The sequence below is a fragment of the Podarcis tiliguerta genome (genome assembly GCF_965153285.1).
Source record: "Podarcis tiliguerta genome assembly, chromosome: 10".
In the NCBI taxonomy this organism is placed as follows: Eukaryota; Metazoa; Chordata; class Lepidosauria; order Squamata; family Lacertidae; genus Podarcis; species Podarcis tiliguerta.
In genome coordinates, this window is record NC_139543.1 from 39,743,865 (window position 1) to 39,767,192 (window position 23,328).

Below are 23,328 nucleotides of genomic sequence, written 5' to 3' on the forward strand. Positions count from 1 at the left end.
GATCCTTGATTATTTTTGTTTCATTTAGCTTCCTTGGCCTCGGACAGTCTCAGAACGGCTGATGATGGAGATGTTTGATTGCAATTCATCTATCTTTTTTGGCATCTTGGAAGCTCTGTTTGATAGAAATAGGCGGACACTGATCCCTAGCCCTCCTATTCCTGATGAAATGGAAATTCGTGATGTCATTTCAGAGTTGTTTTTTGCAGGCGTGGATATTCTTGATGGTAAGTGGATGAAATTAACTGTAGAGAACTGGCTAATTATAACAAGGAAAACCAAATGTAATTCTTTTATTACTTTTCAAAAATTGGAAGCAATTTTCATTGTCAACATGTGGAAATTCTACTCATTATATCAGAAAGTAAAATGTTTGTTTCTTAAAAATTCTAGCTGTGCTAGGACTGAAGAATGCTCTGCTTTAAACTAGTATCGGAGTGGAAGAAAAATAAGACACAGTAATAGTTTTTTTCAAAGCTGTGGAAGTATAAACACAAGAAACTGAGCCATATGCGAGGCAGTGGAGAAATCACATGTATATATGTAGGGCTACCAAAATCCACAGTAAGCAAGAACGTGAACCGAGAGATGGATATTTGGATTAGAACTTTTCTAAAATCAATCTAATTTTAATTATTCTCCTATTGGAGACTTTAACATTTTGAACTTTTCTTTTTCTTGCTTTCTTTGGACTTTAGCTTTCAGCATGATGTTAAACTATGACTGTTCTCTTGATGTACTTTCTGAGATCCAATAATGCCCAACAGCTGTGATGATGGTGGTGGTTGGTGGGGAGAGATCTAATCTGAAAGCAGGTGGGAAAGAAATAGTACGTTAAATGAAGAAAAACTAGTGAATTCAGTAGAGTCAGGATAGCTAGTGTGGTGCCCTCTGGGTATTCTTGGACAATTCTTATCAGTGTTAAGCCAGTATGGACAGTGGCCAAGGATGATGGGAGTTTTAGTTCAACATCTGGAGGGTACTTCTTTGGCTATCCCTGTAGTAGAGACCATTCTTATATAACTAATGAACCGTATTCAAGGAGGTAATAAGCAATTTGAGCATGCCTTCTTATTACCAAAAGATATTGAGATGTTATGCTCTTTTAGAAAACTTACATGTACAGTAAATGTATTTCAAAATTATATGATAATTAAAACATCTTGTAAAATAGTACATGAGGGCTAACAAGATAGTTTTATTGCAGGTGGTGGCGTAGCTGCCCGAAGCAGCTTAATCCCTGTTTCTATGGTTGTAACTGGAACATCAACACTTATGGAACAGATCTTAGCAGGTAAATTAATGGTTTTTATTCTTGTAACGCTGGCAGAGCAATACCAAGTAGCAGATCTTAGACCACATTTAAAGTCCTGGCAGTTCTTGCTGGCCTGGGTTGCAGAAGGTCCTTTTTTTTGCTGTGTCAGAAGCAGGGGTTTGGGATCCTGTAGACTGCACTCTGAAACACCATCTTTCAGGACTTTCTATGGCTGCTGCTGGTAACCTCCTGCTTGTCATGGCAGATCTTGCGACCTCCGCTGTGGTGGAGACCCCACACCCAGTGGTGCTCCTATTTGCTGGCAAAGGACAGGTGAGAAGGACTTGCACATCATAGTAACCTAGCCAAACTGAGATATGAATATCAGGGAGTTAGGATTGTATCTTTGATGGTTTGGCGATAGGATGTGTTAAAATGATATTATTTGCCAATGGTAATCTGACTATTGTAGTATTTTCTACAACAGGCCTTTTTGTTTACCTGCATTCACACCCCTTTGAGGTGGAAGGCCAGTTAACATTACCACTCTGCGGGACACTTAGAGAGGAATTCAACATAGTGCTATGGCAATTGTTCTGTCACTGCATTTTTTTTAGCTTGTCTGATGGAGTGATCTCCTCCTTCCCCCTATATTGTTCTGGGGGTTCTCCCACCCCCTCCTGTCGACCCAATTTTGGAGGACACGGGAGAAACCCCATTGTACTAACCGGGAGCCCTTGCACTGACTTCCACTGGCAAGACTGATTAGTTGAATCCTACCCTTAAATTTCTTGCTACATTAGATCAGCATAAGCATTGTCAGCCATCTGGAGTTTGTGTCTGTGAAAAGTGATGCACATTATGGGAACGGCCTACTGCATTCTAGAAAAATTCTTAAATGACAACCAAAAGGCTTGTGGTAACAAAGTGAGCTAAGTGGATCTCATATCAAGGGAAGATTTGCTTTCCTCATGGGCAGAGTGGGTTCAAGCTGTTCAGCCACACTCCCTTAGTACAGTGGTGCCTCGCAAGACGAAAAGAATCCGTTCCACGGGTCTTTTTGTCTTGCGGTTTTTTCGTCTTGCGAAGCAAGCCCATTGACGGATTAGCGCTATTAGCGCTATTGACAATTTAAGGGCTAAAAACGGCTTTTTAAGGCTTGGGGGATTAGCGGTTTTGCTGCTAAAATGCTTTTAGCAGCTTAGCGCTTCAGGAAAAGGGGTTTTGGAGCGAAAAAAAATTCAAAATTTTTCGTCATTTTTCATCTTGCGAAGCAAGCCCATAGGGAAATTCGTCTTGCGAAGCGCCTCTGCAGACGGAAAACCCTTTCGTCTTGCGGGTTTTCCGTCTTGCGAGGCATTCGTCTTGCGGGGCACCACTGTACTAGGGACACTTAGAAGGCCCCTCACGTAGCAAGGTTCCCAATAATGTAAAGACTTCTGAGTGCAAAAGCCCAAATCACAAATTTGTGCTAAATGGGAAAAATCTGAGAGGAGCCCATGTGGTGGTGGGTGGAGAAATGGGGGCAGGGCTTCTGCAGTTTGAACCCTTGCATTTTCAGTATGTATTTTATGTTGCTTTGTGTTTAAAAAATAGAGACACATACGTCTTTTATTTAAATAATTTGACCCTTAAAGGGCTAGGGAGATTTAAATGGAAACCTTTCTTCACAGCTACCTCTTTGAGTAGAAGTTTGAACCAGACAAGGTCTTCATAGAAAGCTATTGGCCTACTGCAAAGGAATTCAAAGGAATCATATTGGTCCCATACTTGCAGAAGTAGTTAAATCAGGAAATAAATAAATGTTCTCCTTTCTGTTTGTGAGTATTGTGGGAGTCTTACACCTTCTGTGTTACTCTTATAGGGAAGAGTGGTATTTCTGCATATGCTGCCTTGAGATTTCTTAAGATGGCTTTCAGCTATGAGGAGTGGGATAGCTTTGATCACGCAGCTATAGTGGTTTTTTCCTTTCTTCAGGTAAATTCAGTTTCTCAATGTTAAAAGTAGTTTGTTGTGCTTAGAATTCATAGGCCAAGCAAGATCTCTCATTTCTCCGTATATTTATAGAGTCAAAATGCCCCCAAATGGAAGAAAGCAGAATCAGAACTCAAAATACTTCTAGTAATGCAGCCTCTAATATCCGCAAGAAAACCAAGACACGGCTTGTGTGTGCATGGAGGTGTTATCAGAGAATCAAGTACTTTTCGTAGTCCAGGAAGAAAATCCATCACATTTCAAGGTGTGTCACAGTTAGTAGCTGCTCAGTTAATAATTACACCAAGAAGTTATAATACAGGATAAGGAGAAAGCGAAAGTCATCCTATATATTTTTCTAAATATTGGTAATAAAACATGATTCACTGTACCTTCCAAAATGTGACTAACGTTATTAACTGTTAAATATTTGTACTGATGTACCATTGACTATAATGAGAAGAGAAAGAATTTTAAAACTTAGGGAAATTTGACAATTGTCAGGTGCTGTCTCGGCACCTAAAAACATTAAAGCTTCTTGTTTTTCATTTCTTTCTTCTAAATATTCTATTACATCAGTTATGTTTCTGATATTATCTTTCATTTGCCTTCCTGACAAAAATATGGCCTGATCTTGATGGATTTCCTCTTTTAATGCAGTTTTCAACCCATTAGCTAATATGTCTGCAAACAGTTTATAATCGTTATTCAACAACAAAATAGGTTGATAGTTCTAAGCTAGCTCTGGATCTCTATCTTGCTTATGAATCAAAGTTATGTATGCACTCTTCCAGGATTCTGGCAGCTCTCCTGTATTCAAAGTTCTATTCATAATATCTTTTTAAAGGTTGTATTAGGTCAGGGGTCTGCAACCTGCGGCTCCGGAGCCGCATGTGGCTCTTTAACACCTTTGCCGCGGCTCCGGGGCGGATACTAACGAGGGGAGGAGGTGCATTGTGCGCCCCGACACTCCCCACTGTGGCGGGCGCTGTACTGGCTGTGACGTCGCATGGGGCGGTGCGTGCGTTAGTTACGCACAGTCCCGACGTCACCTTCCCGCCCGCTACATTGTAAGGGGCATGTACGCTGGTCACTGCATTGAAAGGGGGCATGTACGCTGGTCACTGTTTTGAAGGGGAGTGAAGAACACACACACACAAAAAGGTAACTTGTTAATTTAACGTTTATTTCTATGAGGAGAAGTAATTCTGAGGGGTCAAACAAAGAAATAATAAAAAAAAGTTACAAAAAAGTTATTTTTATAATGACGAGTTTTGCGGCTCCCAGTTGTTTTTTTCTTCGGAAACGGGTCCAAGTGGCTCTTTTTGTCTTAAAGGTTGCAGACCCCTGTATTAGGTAATATTGTAATTTTTTATAATATATTGCTGAAAGGTCTGGGTGCCTTTCCTAATTTTGCCTGTAAAATTGCTTGCTGTAATTCCATCATTTTGACAGGTCTATTCAGAAATGACATTTTATCTTTTGGTATCTTAGGTAGTTCTCTGTCTTCTAAATATTTACGAATTTCTTCTAAATTAGCTTGTTTGGCTTGATATAGTTCTGTATAGGTAAAGGTAAAGGGACCCCTGACCATTAGGTCCAGTCGTTGCTGACTCTGGGGTTGCGGCGCTCATCTCGCTTTATTGGCTGAGGGAGCCGGCGTACAGCTTCCGGGTCATGTGGCCAGCATGACTAAGCCACTTCTGGTGAACCAGAGCAGCACACAGAAACACAGTTTACCTTCCTGCCGGAGCGGTACCTATTTATCTACTTGCTCTTGGACGTGCTTTCGAACTGCTAGGTGGGCAGGAGCTGGGACCGAGCAACGGTAGCTCACATCGTCACAGGGATTTGAACTGCCGACCTTCTGATCGGCAAGTCCTAGGCTCTGTGGTTTAACCCACAGCGCCACCTGCGTCCCATAGTTCTGTATAAAAACTCGCAAATCTCTTATTTTGGATTTTCCACAACTCTACCTCCTACATTTATTCTATTAATACAGATTTTTTCTTGTTTCTTCTTTATTTGCCAAGCTAATAGTTTCCCTGGCTTGTTAGCCTGTTAAAATTGTTTCTGTTTTAAATATTTAATTTTCCACTCTATTTCCTGGTTTATTATAATTGAATAATGCGTTTGCAATATCTTGCTATCCTGTTTTTTGAGGGAAATTTATTAATTCTTTCTCTTTTCACTTCTTGTAAAATTTCTTGTTTTTTCTGCTCTCTTATCTTTCTTTGGTATGCGCTTTGCTGTATAAAAAACCCCCGCATTACTGCTTTACTCGCATCCCATATCACCTTTAAATCTGTTTTGCTCCCTACATCTTAAGCAGTTCATTTGTTGGTGCCACAAATTTGGAGATATTTGTTACTTCCTTTTCCATACAAATAAAAAAGCCTGACCAAGATTTTGAAATAGCTTTTTTGAGTAGGTAGATGTTTGGGATCTTGGATGAAATACTATTTTCCTGTTGATTTTCTTTTTTTATACTGCACTTCTCATTATTAAATGACAAAACTTTAAACTTAAACTTTAAATTTTCCAGATAATTGACCATGTCCAGAGAGAAATTCTGTATAACAGTAGGAAATTGCTTCCTTTGTATTTCATGTAATTTCCTGCATTTGCTTCAACTGAGAATTTGGATTTAAATATATTTTTACGGAATTGACTGCTTTTAATTTTCTTTTCAAAATCAATTGCAATGGTAGATGGAAGAGTAGCAGCAGGAAAGACTACTGATGAAATTTTTACATTGGCAAGAACTCTTTATTCCTGCATCAGTACACCTGAAAAGGTATAGTAAAACTGAGGTTAAGTATGAACTTGGTGTGTTAAATTAATTTATTGTGCAAAATATTTTTTATTTTTTATAAAAGACAATGGATGTCAGATTTAGAAAGCTGCAACAATATTTTTAGTTTCATAACAACTAAGCAGAAATGTAACACAGGAAAGGGCTGTAGTAGAACATGTGCTTTGCAAGCAGTTCAGTCCTTGGCATCTCTAGGTAGAGCTAGGAATGCCCCAAGCTTCACACCCTGGAGAATCTCTGGAAGCCAGCAGACGATGGTGAACTGGATGTACTGATGATCTCACTTGGTATAAGACAGTTTCCCGTGCAACACTTTAAGGAAACTTTCTAAAACAACAACAACAACACTATGTTGCAAGCAGAAGCACAGGGACGTTCTGACGTACTGGGATGTAATGTGAGCTTGTTAGAAAATAATGGCAGCTACCATACAAAATATAAAAAGAGAATTCTAGGCTTGTTCACAATACTGAGCCTCTTTACACGTTTGTGTGCTTGCACATATCTGTAGCATATCAGCGAATGCGTGTTGGTCCATTCCTTTTCTCTTCAGCTCTGGCTGTCTGCCCCTTTGGTACCACCTACTTTTCCTTCCTTCTTTCTGTTGGGGAATGATGTCCCCTAAGGGTGGTTACCTAAAATGTAAAGACATTGCAACTATTTCTTTCCAGGTCAGAGGATGAGATGGTGGCAGGAGCAGAAAGTGCTCCCTCTTCTCCTTTTTTAAGCAGTTGGCTATGCGGTGCTTTGTTCACCAAGCAGGGGAAGTCTGAGGAGGCGGCAGTGACCCAATTGTCTTGCTGGGAGGGAAGAGAAGGTTGAGATACTAGTGTTCAATCCTGCAAATGCATTATTGGCTTTTTAATTATTTTGTGACTTCACACCCTCAAAAGCCAGGTAGTTGAAATCTTTGAAAAAATACCTTTTCCTCAGGTTCTCCTGCCAGACAGAGAAATGATGACAGATGCAACCATGTTTTTGTGGCAAAAGTGTAAAATTGCAATTCAGAGGATCCAAAATAGCGGAAGCTATTTCTTAAAGTCTCTTCATAAATACCAGACAGCCAAGGTAAACCTTTATCATAACTCATATTGATTAAGGTTAATTATATATCACACGTCCAGCTATCTACAAATGCTCCTGTGATGTTGGTAATGATGCATGCTCATTAGTACTCTACCTGTTCAGTAGAAATAGCTATAATCTTGACATGCAGGGCAATTTCTATAAGAGAAATGAAAGGTCAGTTTGACTGGCACAGAAACTTGAAAACTAAGAGAGGAAAAGGTATAAGATGTGGAGGAGCTTCAACTTAGAGTTTTTGAAGCAACCGGTGGCCTGACAAGCAAAGGTTTGCTAGCAGCTTGAGAAGCAGGGACCTAGGAGAGTGTGGCTGTTCCATGCCATTACTGATAGTTGAGACCATCCCTCCAGGCTGAGGAAAAGTCAGTGGTACTATGGCAGTCTCATGTAGCTTGACAGTGAAACTGTCCTCCATAGGCAGGTGGCTTTAAAGAACATAGATGAGGTCCAGGGCATTGGATCTATGTCTGAAGGGGAAATCTAGGACTCAGCACCTCACAGATGGGGCAATTCATTGTGTTGTGGCTCTGTCCTTCATTCTAGGAAATGCAGCCTGCCATATCCATGTCACACAGTTGCTCGCCACATTTCATTCACAATTTTTAAACAACTTTAAATAAAAATGTAAAACGGTTTAATATTTTTTCCTCCTTAGTGGGTCCACATACTTTATGTAATTAATGAAGTGATTCATGCCATTAATCTTGGAGATACTAATACTGTGGTAATGGCGGAAGTTGCATTACGGCTAACATCAGTGATGGAGACTATTGCAGACTTCACAATCAAATGTGGAACCGCATCAGGTATAGTCTTTATGAAAACATTGGTTGGTTGTAGCTAGGAACATTCTGTTACTGATGGTGGCCTCAGCAGCATATGGTTCTGACCTAAGGGAAAAGTTAGATCCAGGCAAGCAGGACAAGGCAAGGGAAAGCAGAGCAAGGAGATGCGAGGATTTCAGGATTCACTGGCACTCCAGACAGCTCTCTCCAGAGCTTAGTTTAAAATCTTGAATGTTGTTTCAGCACTGAAGTTTTTTCAGTCCTCAAGGCTGCATTCTGCTATGGGCAAGCTCCTGGAGGTTACTTACCAGCAGTGGGTGTGGCCAGAGACAAAAGCAGCCAGGGCAACAAATGTGCCATTGTACAGTAGCTTGCATTTGAGCCATGCAGAAGCTAGAAGTTCCTATACGTCAGTCTTTCCATCCTCCCTCCCGACAAGCAAGAGGTATTATTACAATTAAGGATACATTACAGCCAAGTAAAAGCACTTGTGGGGGAGACGGAGCTGGGCTTTGCGGGAGCAGGGTGGCGTAGGAAAAACAGATGTAGCCTAAGGCCAGATATATCTGCACTCTGTCTATGAACTTGAGTCTCCCCTGCCCCCAGTTTAGACAATGCACAATTGCCACATAATGCAGTGAAGATTGAGCAGTCGTTCTTTGAAGCCTGAATGCTACCTTTTATTATTTTATTTTACTTTTATATCCTACTTTTAAAACCAATTATCAAAGGGGTTTATAGGAAATAAAATGTGTCAATACTAAAACAGCACTAAAATATACGTAGAGCACAAAACCGCACTTGCGTTAAACTGACAACGGAAGCAATTGTGAAATTGCATCCTGGAACAAAAAGGGTTTTGGTAACCATCTTATGGGAAAGGAAGGAGCTTGCTAGATTTCCTGAAGGAGAAGATTCCTTAACACTCATCTGCTAAAGAGACAAAAGAGCAGGCTTCCTATGCTGACTTCAGAGCCCTTAAGATAACCTAGCCTTCTGTGAATTACATAGGAGCTCAGATATGTTTTGATCACGAACTACATTTGTAGAACTGTTCCTTTCCTCAAATAAGAGCTTTTACCCAAACTGTATAAAATACTTAATGACCTCTAAGCTATTCACAACAATATTAAAAATAGATGGGAAAATGTTTTTCAAGAGAGTTTAAGTGAATTTCAGTAAAAACTTGTATATCTAGAGGGACTGAATTATGCAGATGATGTTATTGTTTAAGAAAATGCAGGCAAATGAATGTAGTGATGTATGGAACAGTTCATGTGAGATGTTGGTAGTGTGGGGAGACTACAGTAGGAGTTAAAACACATATGGGGAACTTGTAAATGTGTAGTACTTTTTTGTAAGAACATAATAAAAGGAATTGAATAACAATTGTGATAGCATTGCCTCCAGATAATTAAGTTTTATTGTACAACAAATTTTAAGATAAAAGCTATAGAAAGCAAATGACTTAAGTAATCCGTAATGCTATTAGCCTCCCACATTTTGGTTGCAACACACTGAAATAAAATAAAAAAGTCCTTTGAGTGATAGAAATGGGTAAGAAAGATATAGGAAGTGGTAGGCATAAACATGTATGGGACCAATCAAATTGGAACAATTTTTTAAAAAGCATTTCCTTTTCTTTCTCAACTTTGAACTTGCCAGGAGCAAATAACTTTTATAACTACGTTTCTATCAGTGCTGTTCTAGACATGCCTACTCACAAGTGAGACCCACTGAGGTTAGCAGGTCTTAACTCCCAGGTAAATGAGTATAGGACTGAAACCTAAATGTTATATGTGTAGAGAATTGCATATATTTTCTTGATCTCAAGGTGGCTAAACTGTGGCCCTCCAGATGTTTTTTTGGATTACAGTCTAAATCATACCTGACCATAGACTGTGTTGGCTGGGGCTGATTCGAGTTGGAGTCCAACATTTGGCGAGGGACAGGTTTGCTACCCCTGCTTTACATAAATGAGGGTTTTTTTCTTTTCCTTTTTCAAATTTAGTGCTTCTATGCAGGGCTTTAAAGGTTTATATCATACTGGTGTTGCAGCAGTGTTGGGATTACCCTAGCAGAAAGTTTTGCCAGAATAACTCTGGTGCTACACAGTATAAAGCCCTCCATGTCGGCATATTTCAAGATGAGCTGGTGCTGGGGACTTGGCTGAGATTCTTAAGCAGTTGATTGCACTGTTCATTCTTTAAAATTTTAATTTTAATGAGTTGGTTTGCCTGAAGCCAGCTCCCCGTAGAACACATCCTTGGGATCTTGCCATCTTCCATTGTCTTCTGAAAGAGACGGATGCCAATGAGAATATTTTAGTGGGAAAACAATGGTTTTGAAATACAATATTTTCTGATACCTGATAAATGAAACTACAGAATAATTTAGGAAGCATTTCTCTAGGACTGCAGTCTGTTTAGCATTAGCCTCTGTGAAAAGTGCTGTACATTAAATTGACATTTGAATTGTATGACATTTATGTGCAGCTGCTAAGTTCTAGACAAAATTTATTTACCGTAGCTACTTTGTCAATGCATGATAAATATTTGCCATTGTAGAAACAAGGTAACAAACTAGAGGACTTCACTGCTGGAGTCTTTGGTTAATATATCTAGTACAGTGTCCCGTTCTAACTTGATTTCTCCGCCTCTTTAGTGCCGATAGAAAAAAATGATGCTGCATTGGTTTTGGAATACTGTGTAGAAGATGTGCCTTCATTAATACAGGTATAGTGTCCTTTTCTACTAGACTAAGATATGCCACTGCTATATATATATATGTCAAGCTCAGGTTTTCTCCAAGCTACTCTTGGGTGAGTGTGGGAGCAGGGCATGAGTTTCTCCATCACAGTTCCTTCATTTCATAGTATCAACACATCCTATGTATGTGTTGCATTGACCTTTGCTGTGTATATAGACCCACATTTAACCAGGACCAAATAATGAGGATAAAAGAAGCCAAAACTAGAAATGTTTGCATGATTGTTGGAGCAGGAATAATCTTGTACATGCAATTTGAATAATCTTAGCAATTATCTACTAGCTTTTAGTAGCAAATTGTTCATATCGACCCAAAAATATTTCATTTTGCTTCTCTCCTTTTTATTTCTAGTTCTTAAATTTGTCTTAGAACCAACATCAGTAGCTTTCCAATTTTCATTTTTATTAATCTAATGTGTGGACTCCTTTTAGAAATCTCCATCAGAACAGTTGCATTTGGCTTATGAGTACCTGGACAGAGCAATTAATGCAATGAATCGAGCTCGCCTAATTACTCTTTTACCTGATGGTACATCGGTGCTTGATAACTGCTGCAAAAAGGTATGAGCTTCAAGTAAGAAACTGATGTGAACCACAGCGCTCAGATTTGCTTGGCCCATTGAGAGCACCCCCTTTCCCACTTTTTCTTTCCACTTTCTCATCCCATTTTCTTTCTCTCACCCCTAAACTGCTTAAGCATCTGATCTATATATCTCACATTTTTTTCCTTATCCACCAATTCTCTTAACAATTTTCAGTGGAGCTTTTTCATGCTACTGAAATTATTTCATCCATTATTTTTTTTACTTGTCCGTCTGCAATGCCGTATTTCTCATATCTTCCTCCTCTATGTATCATTCTGGGGGAAATAATGGGAGCTTGACTGCTAAGAGGAAAGCTTTGCTGCTCCTGTTGCCCGTGGCAGTGGCAAAATAGACAACACAAACATATATAACACTTCTCTCACACAGCACAAACATGCTTCTATCTCCCAAGTGCATCTCTTTCTCTCTCACACACACATCTATAGGGATTTGTCTGGGTAGGGATTTTTTAATAACTTTCTAAATAACTGGGTGGGGATTTTTAAATAACTGATCCCCACTCCATTGTTTCACCTATTCAAATGTCTCTTCAGGAGTTGTGTCAGAGTTGTATACAACCTAGCTTAATAGGGTAGAATTGAATTTCTCACTATGACTATCATTCCATCCATGTAAGCCTTTCCACTTGCCAGGCAGAACAGTCTCCCTCTTCCTCTCCTTGTGTGTACTGTTACAGTCAAACCTCAGTTCCCGAACACCTCCGTTATCGTACATTTGGCTCCCAAACGCCAAAACCCCAGAAGTAAATACTCCAGCTTTTGAACATTTTTTGGTCCCGAACGTCCGACGTGGCTTCTGCTTGAGTGCAAGAAGCTCTTGCAACCAATCAGAAGCCACACTTCGGTTGTCGAACATTTCGGAAATCGAACGTTCTTCCGGAACAGATTACGTTCAACAACCAAGGTTTGACTGTATAAGGGGTCTCACCCTCCAAAGCAATTTGGGGAAAGGAGAGTAGAGAAGTCCTGTTGAACTAGGGAGAGCCATTGCATTGGCTTCCGCCAGAGCAGCAGGTTAGTTGATTCTGTCTCTAAATGTTTAACCAAACATTAAATAATTTGGCATGAGATATCTATTTCTGTAGGTGCAAACACAACTTTTGCACACGATAGAAAAATTAGAAGGCTTTCACATGTATTAACTGCATATGTCTGTTAAATGGGTTTGTGCTTTCCTCGACTAAAGCAAGTGTATACCGTAGACATAATTTAAAGACATTTCAGACATTCATCACTCAAAATTCCTGAAACAAGCATTTTTGGCAAAAAATAATAATACTTATAATGGAGATAATAAGTAATTCTTTCTTGATCTGCATTGTAGCATGGGAACGTAAAGAATGAATGCTATGTAAGATGATGAAAGTTAAGATGAATGAAGTGGTCATGAAATTTATTAGAACAGATCATTAGGGTATTTTTCTCTAATGCCTTTTTTTTAAAGCATCTTTTTAATAAAATAAATAATTGTGTGTGTGTCTTGGTGTGTAATGTTTATTTCCATGCTCAGTCCCATCTGTTCTTTATTTATTTGTGATTATTATTGCCCTTTGTGAGGGTTGTTTAATGGAACCCCAAAAAGTAATTTTTAAAGAATCGTCACCAGTAACACCTAAAAATACCCCCTAAAATGTTTAAAACTGAATTTTGTTTAATTCCTTTCTATCAGAATTGGAACAAATGGTCAGCATATGACATCAATGAAAAATCCGTAATAGGAAACAATTTTATTATGGATTTACACATTGAACTTATTCAGGCTCAGCATCGAGTAGCTGTTAAACGTCTTAACTTGCCACAAGGTAAGATTAAATAAAACTGACTGATGCCATGTTTTGATTTTCGCAGAGGAAGACCAGTACAGCTTTATGGTAATATGATGTAAAATATTGCCCATTATATATATATATATATATATATGATTTCCTGGCTATTTTGGTGGATGTGGATGACTGTTGTCCAATGTAGTACCTACACTGTATGTAAAATACATATTCAAAGTGCAGTGCTTATTGCTAAAAATAAGAGAATTTTCTACTCAGCTAGGTTATCTATTCATCTTATGGTACATGTAACATGGTTGCAGAAGTGCCTTCTCAAAAGTGCATATGTATTAGTATTGATGAATACCATACCATTTTGTAAACACTATTTTTTTACATTAAATGTTCAAATAAATTTGATTACATTCCCCAGTATCCCAACACTGGAGTGTTCATCTATTGTGTGGCTGGGAACTGGAGATTGATCTGCTGGTTTCCCAAGCCTGTGTTGCGTGGCTCATTTGGGCCATGGCGTGACCCAAAAGTGAAAGCTGAGGCTGGTTTTCTCTGGCACAAGGGTTGGAGAAGGAGTTGGTGCCATAGGGTGGGACATGATCACCTTTGAAAGGAGATGAAGGCTGCCCAGTAGCGGGGAGAAGGAGCAACTCAGCAAGCTGGAGCAATTCACCAGTCAACAGATCCATCTTCTTGGGTTGAAAATGTCTGTCAAAAAGACTTGGAAGATTAGCTGCCACCAAGATAGAATACAGAGGGACCATTAGAAACCTACTGCAGTAGTACTGCCCTTTAAAAAGCTAGAAGGGCCACCAGGGTCACAGGGAAAGAAATTGTACCACTTTGCTTGTTTCTACACCTTCCCTTCATCTTCTTGAGTTTTCCTGAGGGACAGCGGATGAAGCTGGGCTATTGAGCCAGATTACTTAAAGTTAGTTTTGTTTTTGTTTTTTAAAAAAGCAAGACTACGCTCTCTCTCAGAATTACAGTACCATGTCATGAACCCCTGATTTAAATGTTTTAGTGTTAAGTGTAAGTGAGGAAAAAAATCATTTGAGGATCATTGGGAAGCATCCTAAGCATCCACTTTCAATACAAGGAAGGCATTCATTTTGCATTCTGTCTCTCTTGTTCTTCCACGAGTAGCTTTTGAGTTTTGAGTTCTGTTATGCTGCAAGCATCTGGCACCCTCTTTCTAAACCAGAAACAATCCAAATATTGGGCCTAAATAAACCTTTTCCATTCATCTCAGATTTGAAATTATTTCTGTGGGTACACAGGTGTTTCCAAAAACAAACTTGCAAACTGTGGATAATATACATGCACCTTGAAACATCTGTATGCAAATGCAGTGGGGCCCACCTGTCCACTCAGGACTCCTGGTGCTTGCACTCAGGTGCAAAAAGGTGATATCCACACCATGTCTTGCAATGCTACACCTGCATCTTTTGAGTAGCAGCTGTATCTGCAGCGACTGTGTGTGCCTAGCAGTGTGTGACGCCACCCAGGCTTCATAAAAGGGATGCATTTTTGCATACTTCAGTGTACGCTCTAGTTTTATACAATCTGAAGAGTCAAATGAAACGAAACAGAAAAGTAATCCTAATGCCACAGTGGGATGATAAATACAGGACTCGTATAGAATCTAATGTGTTACGTTGTTTTAAGCAAATGACATTTGATATAAACTAATCCTTCTTTGTAGGCATTCAGATTGGTGGTAAAAATATCAAATCAAAGGCCACTGCAAAGAATTTACACCAGTTCAAACATTTAACAGGTAATGTACGTTAATATGTACTTGTAAAATTAGATTATGGAAACACTGTGCTTTGCCTGATTTACTATTTTACTTTAAACAATTGCTTCACAGAACAAGATGTAACAAATAAAATAAAGAAGAATAAATTGTCCAGAGCTCTCTATTTGATGCAGAAGGCTACACTGATGCCAGTAGGGGCAGCCAGTTCTTCCCCAAAACAGCTGCTTGAGGTAATATAAATTACCTTGCAATTAACGGAAGTCCCATTATTATGCATCCTTATATTAGTTTGCTGTTGGCATAATTGTATGTTGAAGACTCTGAGGAAATCGTTGGCAATATAAATGTTAAAATTAACAGTCGCTGCAAACCTGGCAGGTCTTTTTCTTTTTTAAAATGTGAGTTTTTAGGAAATCACTTCTCAAAATCATATATCTAAGTGTAATTCTATTTCTATTAAGCCTTAACAATGTTTCAGGTAGTGGGAAACAAAAGATTTAGGCTGGGGGTCAGGAACCTCTTTCAGCCTGGAGGCTGTATTCCTGTTTGGGAAACCTTCCAGGGACATGGAATGTACAGTAGATAATATTCTAACCACACAAAAATAAGAGGTTTCACCTTACCAGCCCACGAACTTATCCTCCATCAGGCAATCAGTAAGCATTATCACAGGTCAAGGACACGTTCCTACCAGGCGTTTCTTCCCTGGAACCCACTTTTGGGTTTATAAGCAACAAGACAAATAACATTTGGAGGTCTATTACATCATGCTGTCTTCAGTTCCAGATAATAAATTTATTTACATATAAATGTATAGAAATATTACTTTAGTGAAGAGTTTGGTTAAGATTTTCATGTACTGTACTTGGAAGCTATGGGAATCTTAACATTCCTACTGGAATGGTTCTTCTCCATTGGGCGCCCCCAAGTGGGAACTGTTCCTCCTGTTGCTTGAGGCATGAAAGTATCATCGGTCCAACAGACCCTCACCCTGGAGTGATACTTCTTGCCCCAACTCTGATAGCTCATTATTATTTATTTAAATAGAGAACTAAATCAGGGGTTGTATCTAGCGGAAGACTGTCCAATGAATTTGTGACAGACCACTTAGATTTCCTAGGTCCAAGTATAAGGGTTTGTTTAGGCCACTGCTCTTCATTTCAGTTCTGTCTCAGCCCTGATCTTGATGGATTTTCCATATATGTGTACTTTCTCTTCCCAAAGCTATAGCTACAAACCCAGTAGCACAAATTCATAACTAGGGTGGGAAATGATGATAAAAGAGGAGGGGCAGGACAAAGTCTGGAAAGAGGGGCAATGGCAGAGACCTCTGTAATGAAATTTTGGTAAACAAGGAACAAACTTTAATAACAAACCAGAAACGGTGATAGATCACTGGGTGGGGTACAGAATGTGTCCGTTCTTTGCATAAATGTCACATAAATCATGTGAAAAGATGCTTGTCCAGGCACACACTAAAAATGTTGTGTTCCTGACTGTTCTTATTCTCTGCCCTATGAACCAGCTGTTCTTTATATTTATTCTTTCTGTTTGCATCCGAAATACAGTATATGTAAGCCGAATAACATTCTTGAGCCTTTTTAAATCTTAGGAAGCACTTACTCTAATACAGAAAGCAGAAGCTGAACAAAATGCAATACGTTCTGCTTTCTTGCAACCTGCAACTAGCGCGAAAAGCAAAGTTCCACCTCCTCCTATATTGCTGTCCAGGTCACACAATTCCATGGCTTTTAAACCAGCACCATTTGCTTCAGATGTTAAGGTAATACCTCTTAGCACACTCACACCCACATATATACACTAAACAACATTTGGCCAGTTTGTTGTGCCATGAATATGGCCAAGGGTTGAATGCATCCAACTCTATGTGCAAGTGGAATGGAATCTGCTCATGCAATGGGACTTCACCTTCACCTCCTCCCTACAGTTCCCCATCTGCCGTCAAAATCTACCCTGAATGGTTGCATCAGAGTGATTTGGGGACTGGTGGAGGGAGAAGAACATGAAATCCCATTGTGCAAGTAAAAGTCTGCTCATGCCGTGTTGGACTCTGACTCATGGGTGGTATCCATCACAGTAGTTCTAGTACTACAAGGATTTCCTTTGCACAACAGAACTCCCTCCCTCTTTTCTCACCATGTGCCCCCCCCCTGCTCTGGAGGGTTTGGGGAAACTCCATAACAGATTTAGGAGGAATGCAGGGAGAGGAAAGTGGGGGGGAAGGTGGAGTTCCATTGCTAGCAGAAGTACTTGGATACTGCCATGAGTCAATGGGATACACATACTTTTTGCACAGAAATTTATTTTGCTTGATTATAAGGAATGTGAGTACCTTTTCCCACTTCTTTTTAAATATAATTTTATGTTCGGTTTTCATGCAAGGTGTTCATCCATCAGTGAGATAATTCACTGACAAATCTTAAATGTAAAATATTTTAGGCACGTATTTAAGTATCAACAGAAAGATAAATTTGTACTCTGTGTATATCCTGCTAAGGTACAGTTGTTTCTGCACAATGCTTTATGCAAATGCAGAGCATTCATCACTAGGTGGCACAATATATTCACATTTATCCTTTTTCATAAAGTTTTTTAAGAAGGTTTTTAAAATTGTAGATAGTGAACCAGACAATTCATCACTCTAGAACCACATTTTAGAAAATAAATTAATGATTATATTGTCTGACATTCTAAGTTCCATTAAAATATATAAAATATTTAGACAGAAAGTCAATACTGCTCAGTACGTGAACTATAACATACCTGTTTGAATCGAAAATGATTGAGTATTTCATTGAAATTGCTATATTTTGTTTTACATGTAGCACTATGTTGTATGGCTCACATATTTTAGTTCTGTGGGCTTCTATGACTTCAGTATTTGAAGAAGCCAGTATTTAAGTGTACAGTATATTGTGTTGGCACCTGTATGTTGCAGAATTTGTTTCCTAGGGAGGTAACAAATATAATCCAGTGCTTTTTAAAAGGGATTTTCACTGGTGGGGAATGAACTCAGAAGGGCACTTTTAGCCAGACAAAAGGGGACTTTAAAGCATTCATAAACTACAAATTATGTAATAAAATACAGTGGCTATATTATTGTTTTAACATTAAATGCAATTTAGGGTGCTTCCAGATAGGGGTTTAATATTGTTCAGATCTGACAAATGGGTGGTTTGCAGCAAGTTTATTTTTTACATCTTATTGAAATAATCGAAGAAAGGGCAAATGCAGAGTGGTGGTGGGGAATCAGGTCAGTGTTTGGATGTCAGTGATGTCTGAAAACTTAAAATTTGGGTCCATGAGGAACACTTATTCTACACCTGTCAGGGAGCACCCCTAAGAAATTTAACATGTACATTTAACAACCAACTTAATTTAAAGTAATTATTCACAGGTAGCTGCAGGGGGAAGGAGGGAATGGGAAATTTTCCTTTTGTGAACTTTGCAAAATTAAGTAGCACCATAATTAGAATCCCATAGTGATTTGGAAAGTATTTTCCCAGCAACTTACTGTTTAACTGCCAGGTATTATAGGGCAATCCTAAACATTTTTACTTTGATGTTCTACTGACGTACATATTACAACTCTCTTTTTCTTTTTAAAGATTGCATGGTACTGTATTTTTGGACGTGTAGCAGAAGGATGTAACCCAAAAGTCCGGTTAAATAACTACAGCCTTAAGAACACAGCAGAAGTGGTAAGGTCTTCTATAATCGTAGTCCTCTGTGAGTTTGTCTGCCTGACTACTTCTGAACTTCATTGCTGGTGCAAGCAAGAGTGGTAATGCTGAACATAGTGGAAGAAGAACATAATAGACTTTATGGGGAAGATGCAACTTGAGCCCACTTTAATTCCCATTCTCCTTAGGAATTGCGTAAGGAAATAGCCCAACTTTCCGCAGCTTTCAGTAAGCTTTTGAGTATTTGTAGCATCAGCAGCTAGTATTCTAATCTACTGAGAAATGAAAATGGAATTCGACATATTTAATGAGGCGTGGCAAGCATCAGTAATTATGTCAGTTGAGTAATACAAACTGACTACAACTTCGTAGATGAGGACTAATTCTTTTTAAAAAAACCCCTATTATTATTAAAACTTGAAAAGGCCAAGAATGAATAAATTCTAATATGATACACCAAACACACTTGGGGGCGGGGGGCCGACAGAAACAGTCACCAAAATGGCTTTGTGGTAATCAAGGTAAGTTCAAGGCAGAGAGGGAGGCATAAGGCGGTAAATGAAGAGGAGGAATTTCTGTTTCCTAAGCAAGAAAGGTTGAAGGAAGCAAGGTTTGGACAAAGGTTATATGTCATAGATACTGCTGAATAAGTCACACTACCCTGGGATAAGTGGCTTCATATGTCGTTTGTTTATGTGCATCACAAAAGTCCCCAAAGCGGCAGCAAAGTCTATTGGTCTAGAAGGGCACTTCAAGTTCACATTAATAATAGAAACATCATTCCACCTCTGTGTACAACCAGTCTGATTGCAACTAAAATGAAAATTACCAAAGATTTTAAAGGGTGGTCAGCATTAATTCCTGAGAAAATATGAAGACGACACAATTTGAGGTTTAGGACCAGTAAGCTGCCAATAATTGCTCTCATTTTCTTAATAATTTGTGCCCATAAAGTAGCCGCATGGTGACAAACCTTACACAATGTGTCAGTATGTGCCTACAGCACCACAAACCCCTCCAACAAGTTTGAGAATTCATATTTTTAATATGTGCTAGTCTCACAGGTGTGTAGTACCACATATGGACTGTTTTTAGGGAATTCTCTTAAATATGGGCTGATACAGAGGAAAGTGTCTTAGTGTGGCAGATTTGACTCTAAATGGGTCACGCCAGGCTCTCGCCCAAATCTGCTTCCTACACCAAGCATAAACTGTAAAAAGAGGCCAGTAACATTGAGTTTAAATAAGGCACTATCCCCTCCCTGCATAATTATTATAACAAAGAAGAAATAATTCTAAGGGGGCAGCAGGACTGTCTTACAGCAGCCAGGGTGGAAGGTGGTAGACTTTTTTTTAGTCCAGATGGGGGGCTCAAATTAGGCTCCTCTCAGGGTGAACTAGGATTTGAATCCAGTGGACCTGTGTCTGGATCTGGTCCATTCCTGCCTCTCACCTATTTTGAGGCCCTAAGCTTGCTACCGTTGATAGGAACACTGCTAGTGGTAGCTTCTTAAACACCTTCACTTTCAGAGGGGGCCTCTTTTGTGGCAGAGCTTTACTCCTGGCAGAGATGGCACCTCCAATTTATCCTAACCCTATCCAGCAGGACCAGTTGTGGGATTAGGATTTTTCTGTCAAGTACCAGCATATTTATAGGCTAAACACAATGATAGATCTACAGACAGGTATTTCCATCAATGTTAACCTGACAGGGCTCAGTGAGGAACTGGCAAATAGCACTGAGGGCAGAATAAAAAAAAAATGTGCTAGGCCATAATGTTCCTGATTTGAAGGTGTTTGTATTGTTTTAAGTATTAATGGCAGGAAATTGGTAGCATGTAGGTGTTACAATGTGATGGTTGCTGACGTGGTTCATAATCTGAATGCTGAGTGCTTTATAGGCACTGGAAACCCTAAGGAACATTTTTCTTCTCTTTAATAGAATTTTAATGGTTCATCTACTGATCAGAAGAACAGGCATAAATAACAGGCATCTTCTTTTCATGCTTTGAACTTTGTTCTCCAAAGTTTAAAGCATGATATGCCTGATAGGTGAACCTTTTCTGATTTCTGTTGTAGTGTAAAAGACCTGAGAATAGCAATGTGTTCTGAACCCCTGGCCTACCTGGTCCAAAGGTCAGGAAACGCAGTCCAGGGTCAATCCAAGTAGCCAAGTCTGAAGTCCAGTGATTGCAGTCCAGAGTCAAACCTGAAGCACAACCCCATAGAGGCCCAGGAGCATCCAAGCCAAGGTCCATCAACATGGGCAGTTGAGCAGACACTTAACCTCCGTTCTGCTTCCCTTTTACTGGATGCTGATTGCAGCATCTGCCTTGATGAGGCACGTGGCCCTCACATATTCTGCCTTCTCCAGCTGAGGAATCACACACTTCCAGAGCTAGTGAGCCGCACTTGGCCAGCTAGGGAGCTTGGCCGTCTGCCCTTGCCTGCCTCAGCCTCCTAGAGCGCCCTTCCTGCCTCTCCCTATGCCTCAGAGCTCACTGTGTTCATGGAGTCAGGGGCCTCTCTGGCTCTGGTGATGGGTCCTGCTGCTCTGGTTCATGTGCATTGACCACCATCCCCTCGCCATCCTCCATCACCCCATGAGTTCTTCCTTCCCCATCCCTTGCTTGCCTCGGTGTGTCCTAGTCCTGGCTACACCCCTCACCATGATCCTCTTCCTCCTCCCCGTCATCCTGCCAGTTCATGACACAGTGAGGAAGTTGGCAAATATCCCGTAGAAAAGCAAATGAAGGGGAGCTGTCACTTAGAAATCATCCAGGTTTTAGGGGCATTTTTAGTCTTGGTAATAGCAAAGTTCATTGGTTACAATGTGTAAATTGCACACATCGTTTTAGGGGATTTATGGCAAGCTTTTAAAGCCCACTTCCCATAACCGTGCCAAACTGCTGCTGCTATCATTGTTTATACTGCTGTCCATTACCATAGTGCTATTTCTTTTTTGACCCCAATGAAGTTATTCTTTATTTTAAGGTACCATTTGATGAAACTTGCATCTTGGAAGTAGAAGACTTAGAGCCCAACCAGAGTTACATATTTGCAGTTGCAGCATATGACTCAGATGGAAATCTTATCAGTGATAGCATTGGAGAAACAACTAAGCCAATTCTTGCATACCCTCCTCTTTCTGCTGCTGCTGTCCGAGCATACCTGATTCAGGTAGAACATATTATTAATGAACCAATCTATAGTTGGTTGTGGGGGTTTTTAACCATCCTTTTCCTTTTCCTTTAGAATATTGCTATCATCTCATCTCTCTCCTTGCTATTTTGGGAATAAAAACAGTAACTATTGATACATAATAGCATGCAAAACAAAATTCTTCCCTTGGGGCATTAAAAGAAAACCAAGAAATCCTGCAGACACAATCTCCCTATTCTCCTCTGTTCTCAATAATTTCCTACTCAATAATGGTGATAGCTATGGACATGTGAAAGTTAAGTTTCTTAAAGCTTATATTGGGGTCTGTTGAGATTTGCTTTTCTTGTCCGCACAAGTTGTTCTTGAATAAGTGCTCTTTTGTCCAAAAAAGGGAAATGGGGGATGTTTATTGACAATGCCCCTGTGAACACGACATTCACTGTCAGTCACTGGCTAAGATCACACTTTAGATTTGCGCTACTTAGCTGAGATAAGGCAAGATGACTTGAGTAAACAAGAAATAGACTGCCCAAACTAAAGATGGGTTTTGTGCTCGTTTCCAAAACGAATTGCAGTCTTTGAACTTTAATATTGATTGCTCATAAACACTCGGTGTGGTTCTCTGAACATTCAGAAATGCTAGACATATGCAGTTCTGCCCTTGTACAATTGCCGCCCTGGCCCTTTCCTTTCTTCTAAGGACAAAAAGGGCTTTATTTGGAGAAGAGAACCAGGTAGCAGATGAAGGAAGGCTCCAGAGATTTTGGGAGAAGTCTATCTGACCTCCAAGGGAAAAGTTGTTCTCTGAAGCTGCTACAAATAGGTGAAGAAGGGAAGTGCCAGGATGTGGGGGAAGAAGTTTGGAGAAATCTGGTTTTATACTTCTAACTGGAATATCAGAGTTCTTTACTGGCATGCAGTTGTCCTAATTCCACAGATAATGAAACCTCTAGGTTTGAGATTCTGTGCCCACTTGTATATATGCGTATGTGTGAAAATAAAATTTTGCTTCATAGTTCTTGGGTTCCTTTGGAGTTCCAGGCTGTACCTGTATTGGAGGGCACTATTATTTTCTTAAAGCAGTTGTGGGGAATGTCCATCCCATGCATCTAATTTGGCCTGCCAGGCTTTCTCATTTTACCCTTGAGACTTTTGGCCAAGTCATGCATGCATACTTTATACCGGGCACCATACATGGCATCAGGTGTGGGGCAAGTAAAGAAGAGACTTTGTGTCCATGCGGACCATTTGCAAAGCGCCGTGCACAGCAGTTTGCAAGTCTCAATGATCAGCTGGTCATCAGGTCTTGCAAAGTTCAGTGTGCCTGCAAAAATGCATCACCAGACATCTTTGTGACATCAGGTGACAGGCAGGCAGGCTGCCTTGCCCACTCATCAAACTTGGCCCATGTGGGTGGCCACCACTCCCTTAAAATTATTATATTATATTTTCTCAGCAGAGCTTCTTCATTGTGGAGGAAGAAAAAGGAAGTTTAAATGAATTTTTGTGTGTGGACCAAACTTTATGCAGAAACCACTATGCATATTATGTGCATTTTGCTCAGATAAAGTTGTTAAATCATTTTCAGACTGAGTGTGCATTTACTCTAAAATTTCATGCAAACCTTTTGCTTGCCTTT

The 23,328-nt window shown here is 39.8% G+C and overlaps 1 protein-coding gene across 2 annotated transcripts in view; it reads left to right on the plus strand.

Moving 5' to 3' along the window:
- CFAP54 (cilia and flagella associated protein 54) overlaps positions 1-23,328 on the plus strand; it is a 101,453-nt gene that overhangs the window by 16,242 nt on the left and 61,883 nt on the right. For both annotated transcript variants that reach the window (XM_083401026.1, XM_083401027.1), the window contains exons 9-23: positions 29-227; positions 1,208-1,294; positions 3,120-3,232; positions 3,323-3,494; positions 5,941-6,026; positions 6,978-7,112; positions 7,783-7,933; positions 10,577-10,647; positions 11,113-11,241; positions 12,954-13,086; positions 14,768-14,842; positions 14,936-15,054; positions 16,437-16,607; positions 18,454-18,546; positions 21,522-21,707. In XM_083401026.1, coding sequence (XP_083257152.1) covers positions 29-227; positions 1,208-1,294; positions 3,120-3,232; positions 3,323-3,494; positions 5,941-6,026; positions 6,978-7,112; positions 7,783-7,933; positions 10,577-10,647; positions 11,113-11,241; positions 12,954-13,086; positions 14,768-14,842; positions 14,936-15,054; positions 16,437-16,607; positions 18,454-18,546; positions 21,522-21,707 — 1,920 coding nt within the window. The remainder of the gene's footprint in view (positions 1-28; positions 228-1,207; positions 1,295-3,119; positions 3,233-3,322; positions 3,495-5,940; positions 6,027-6,977; positions 7,113-7,782; positions 7,934-10,576; positions 10,648-11,112; positions 11,242-12,953; positions 13,087-14,767; positions 14,843-14,935; positions 15,055-16,436; positions 16,608-18,453; positions 18,547-21,521; positions 21,708-23,328) is intronic.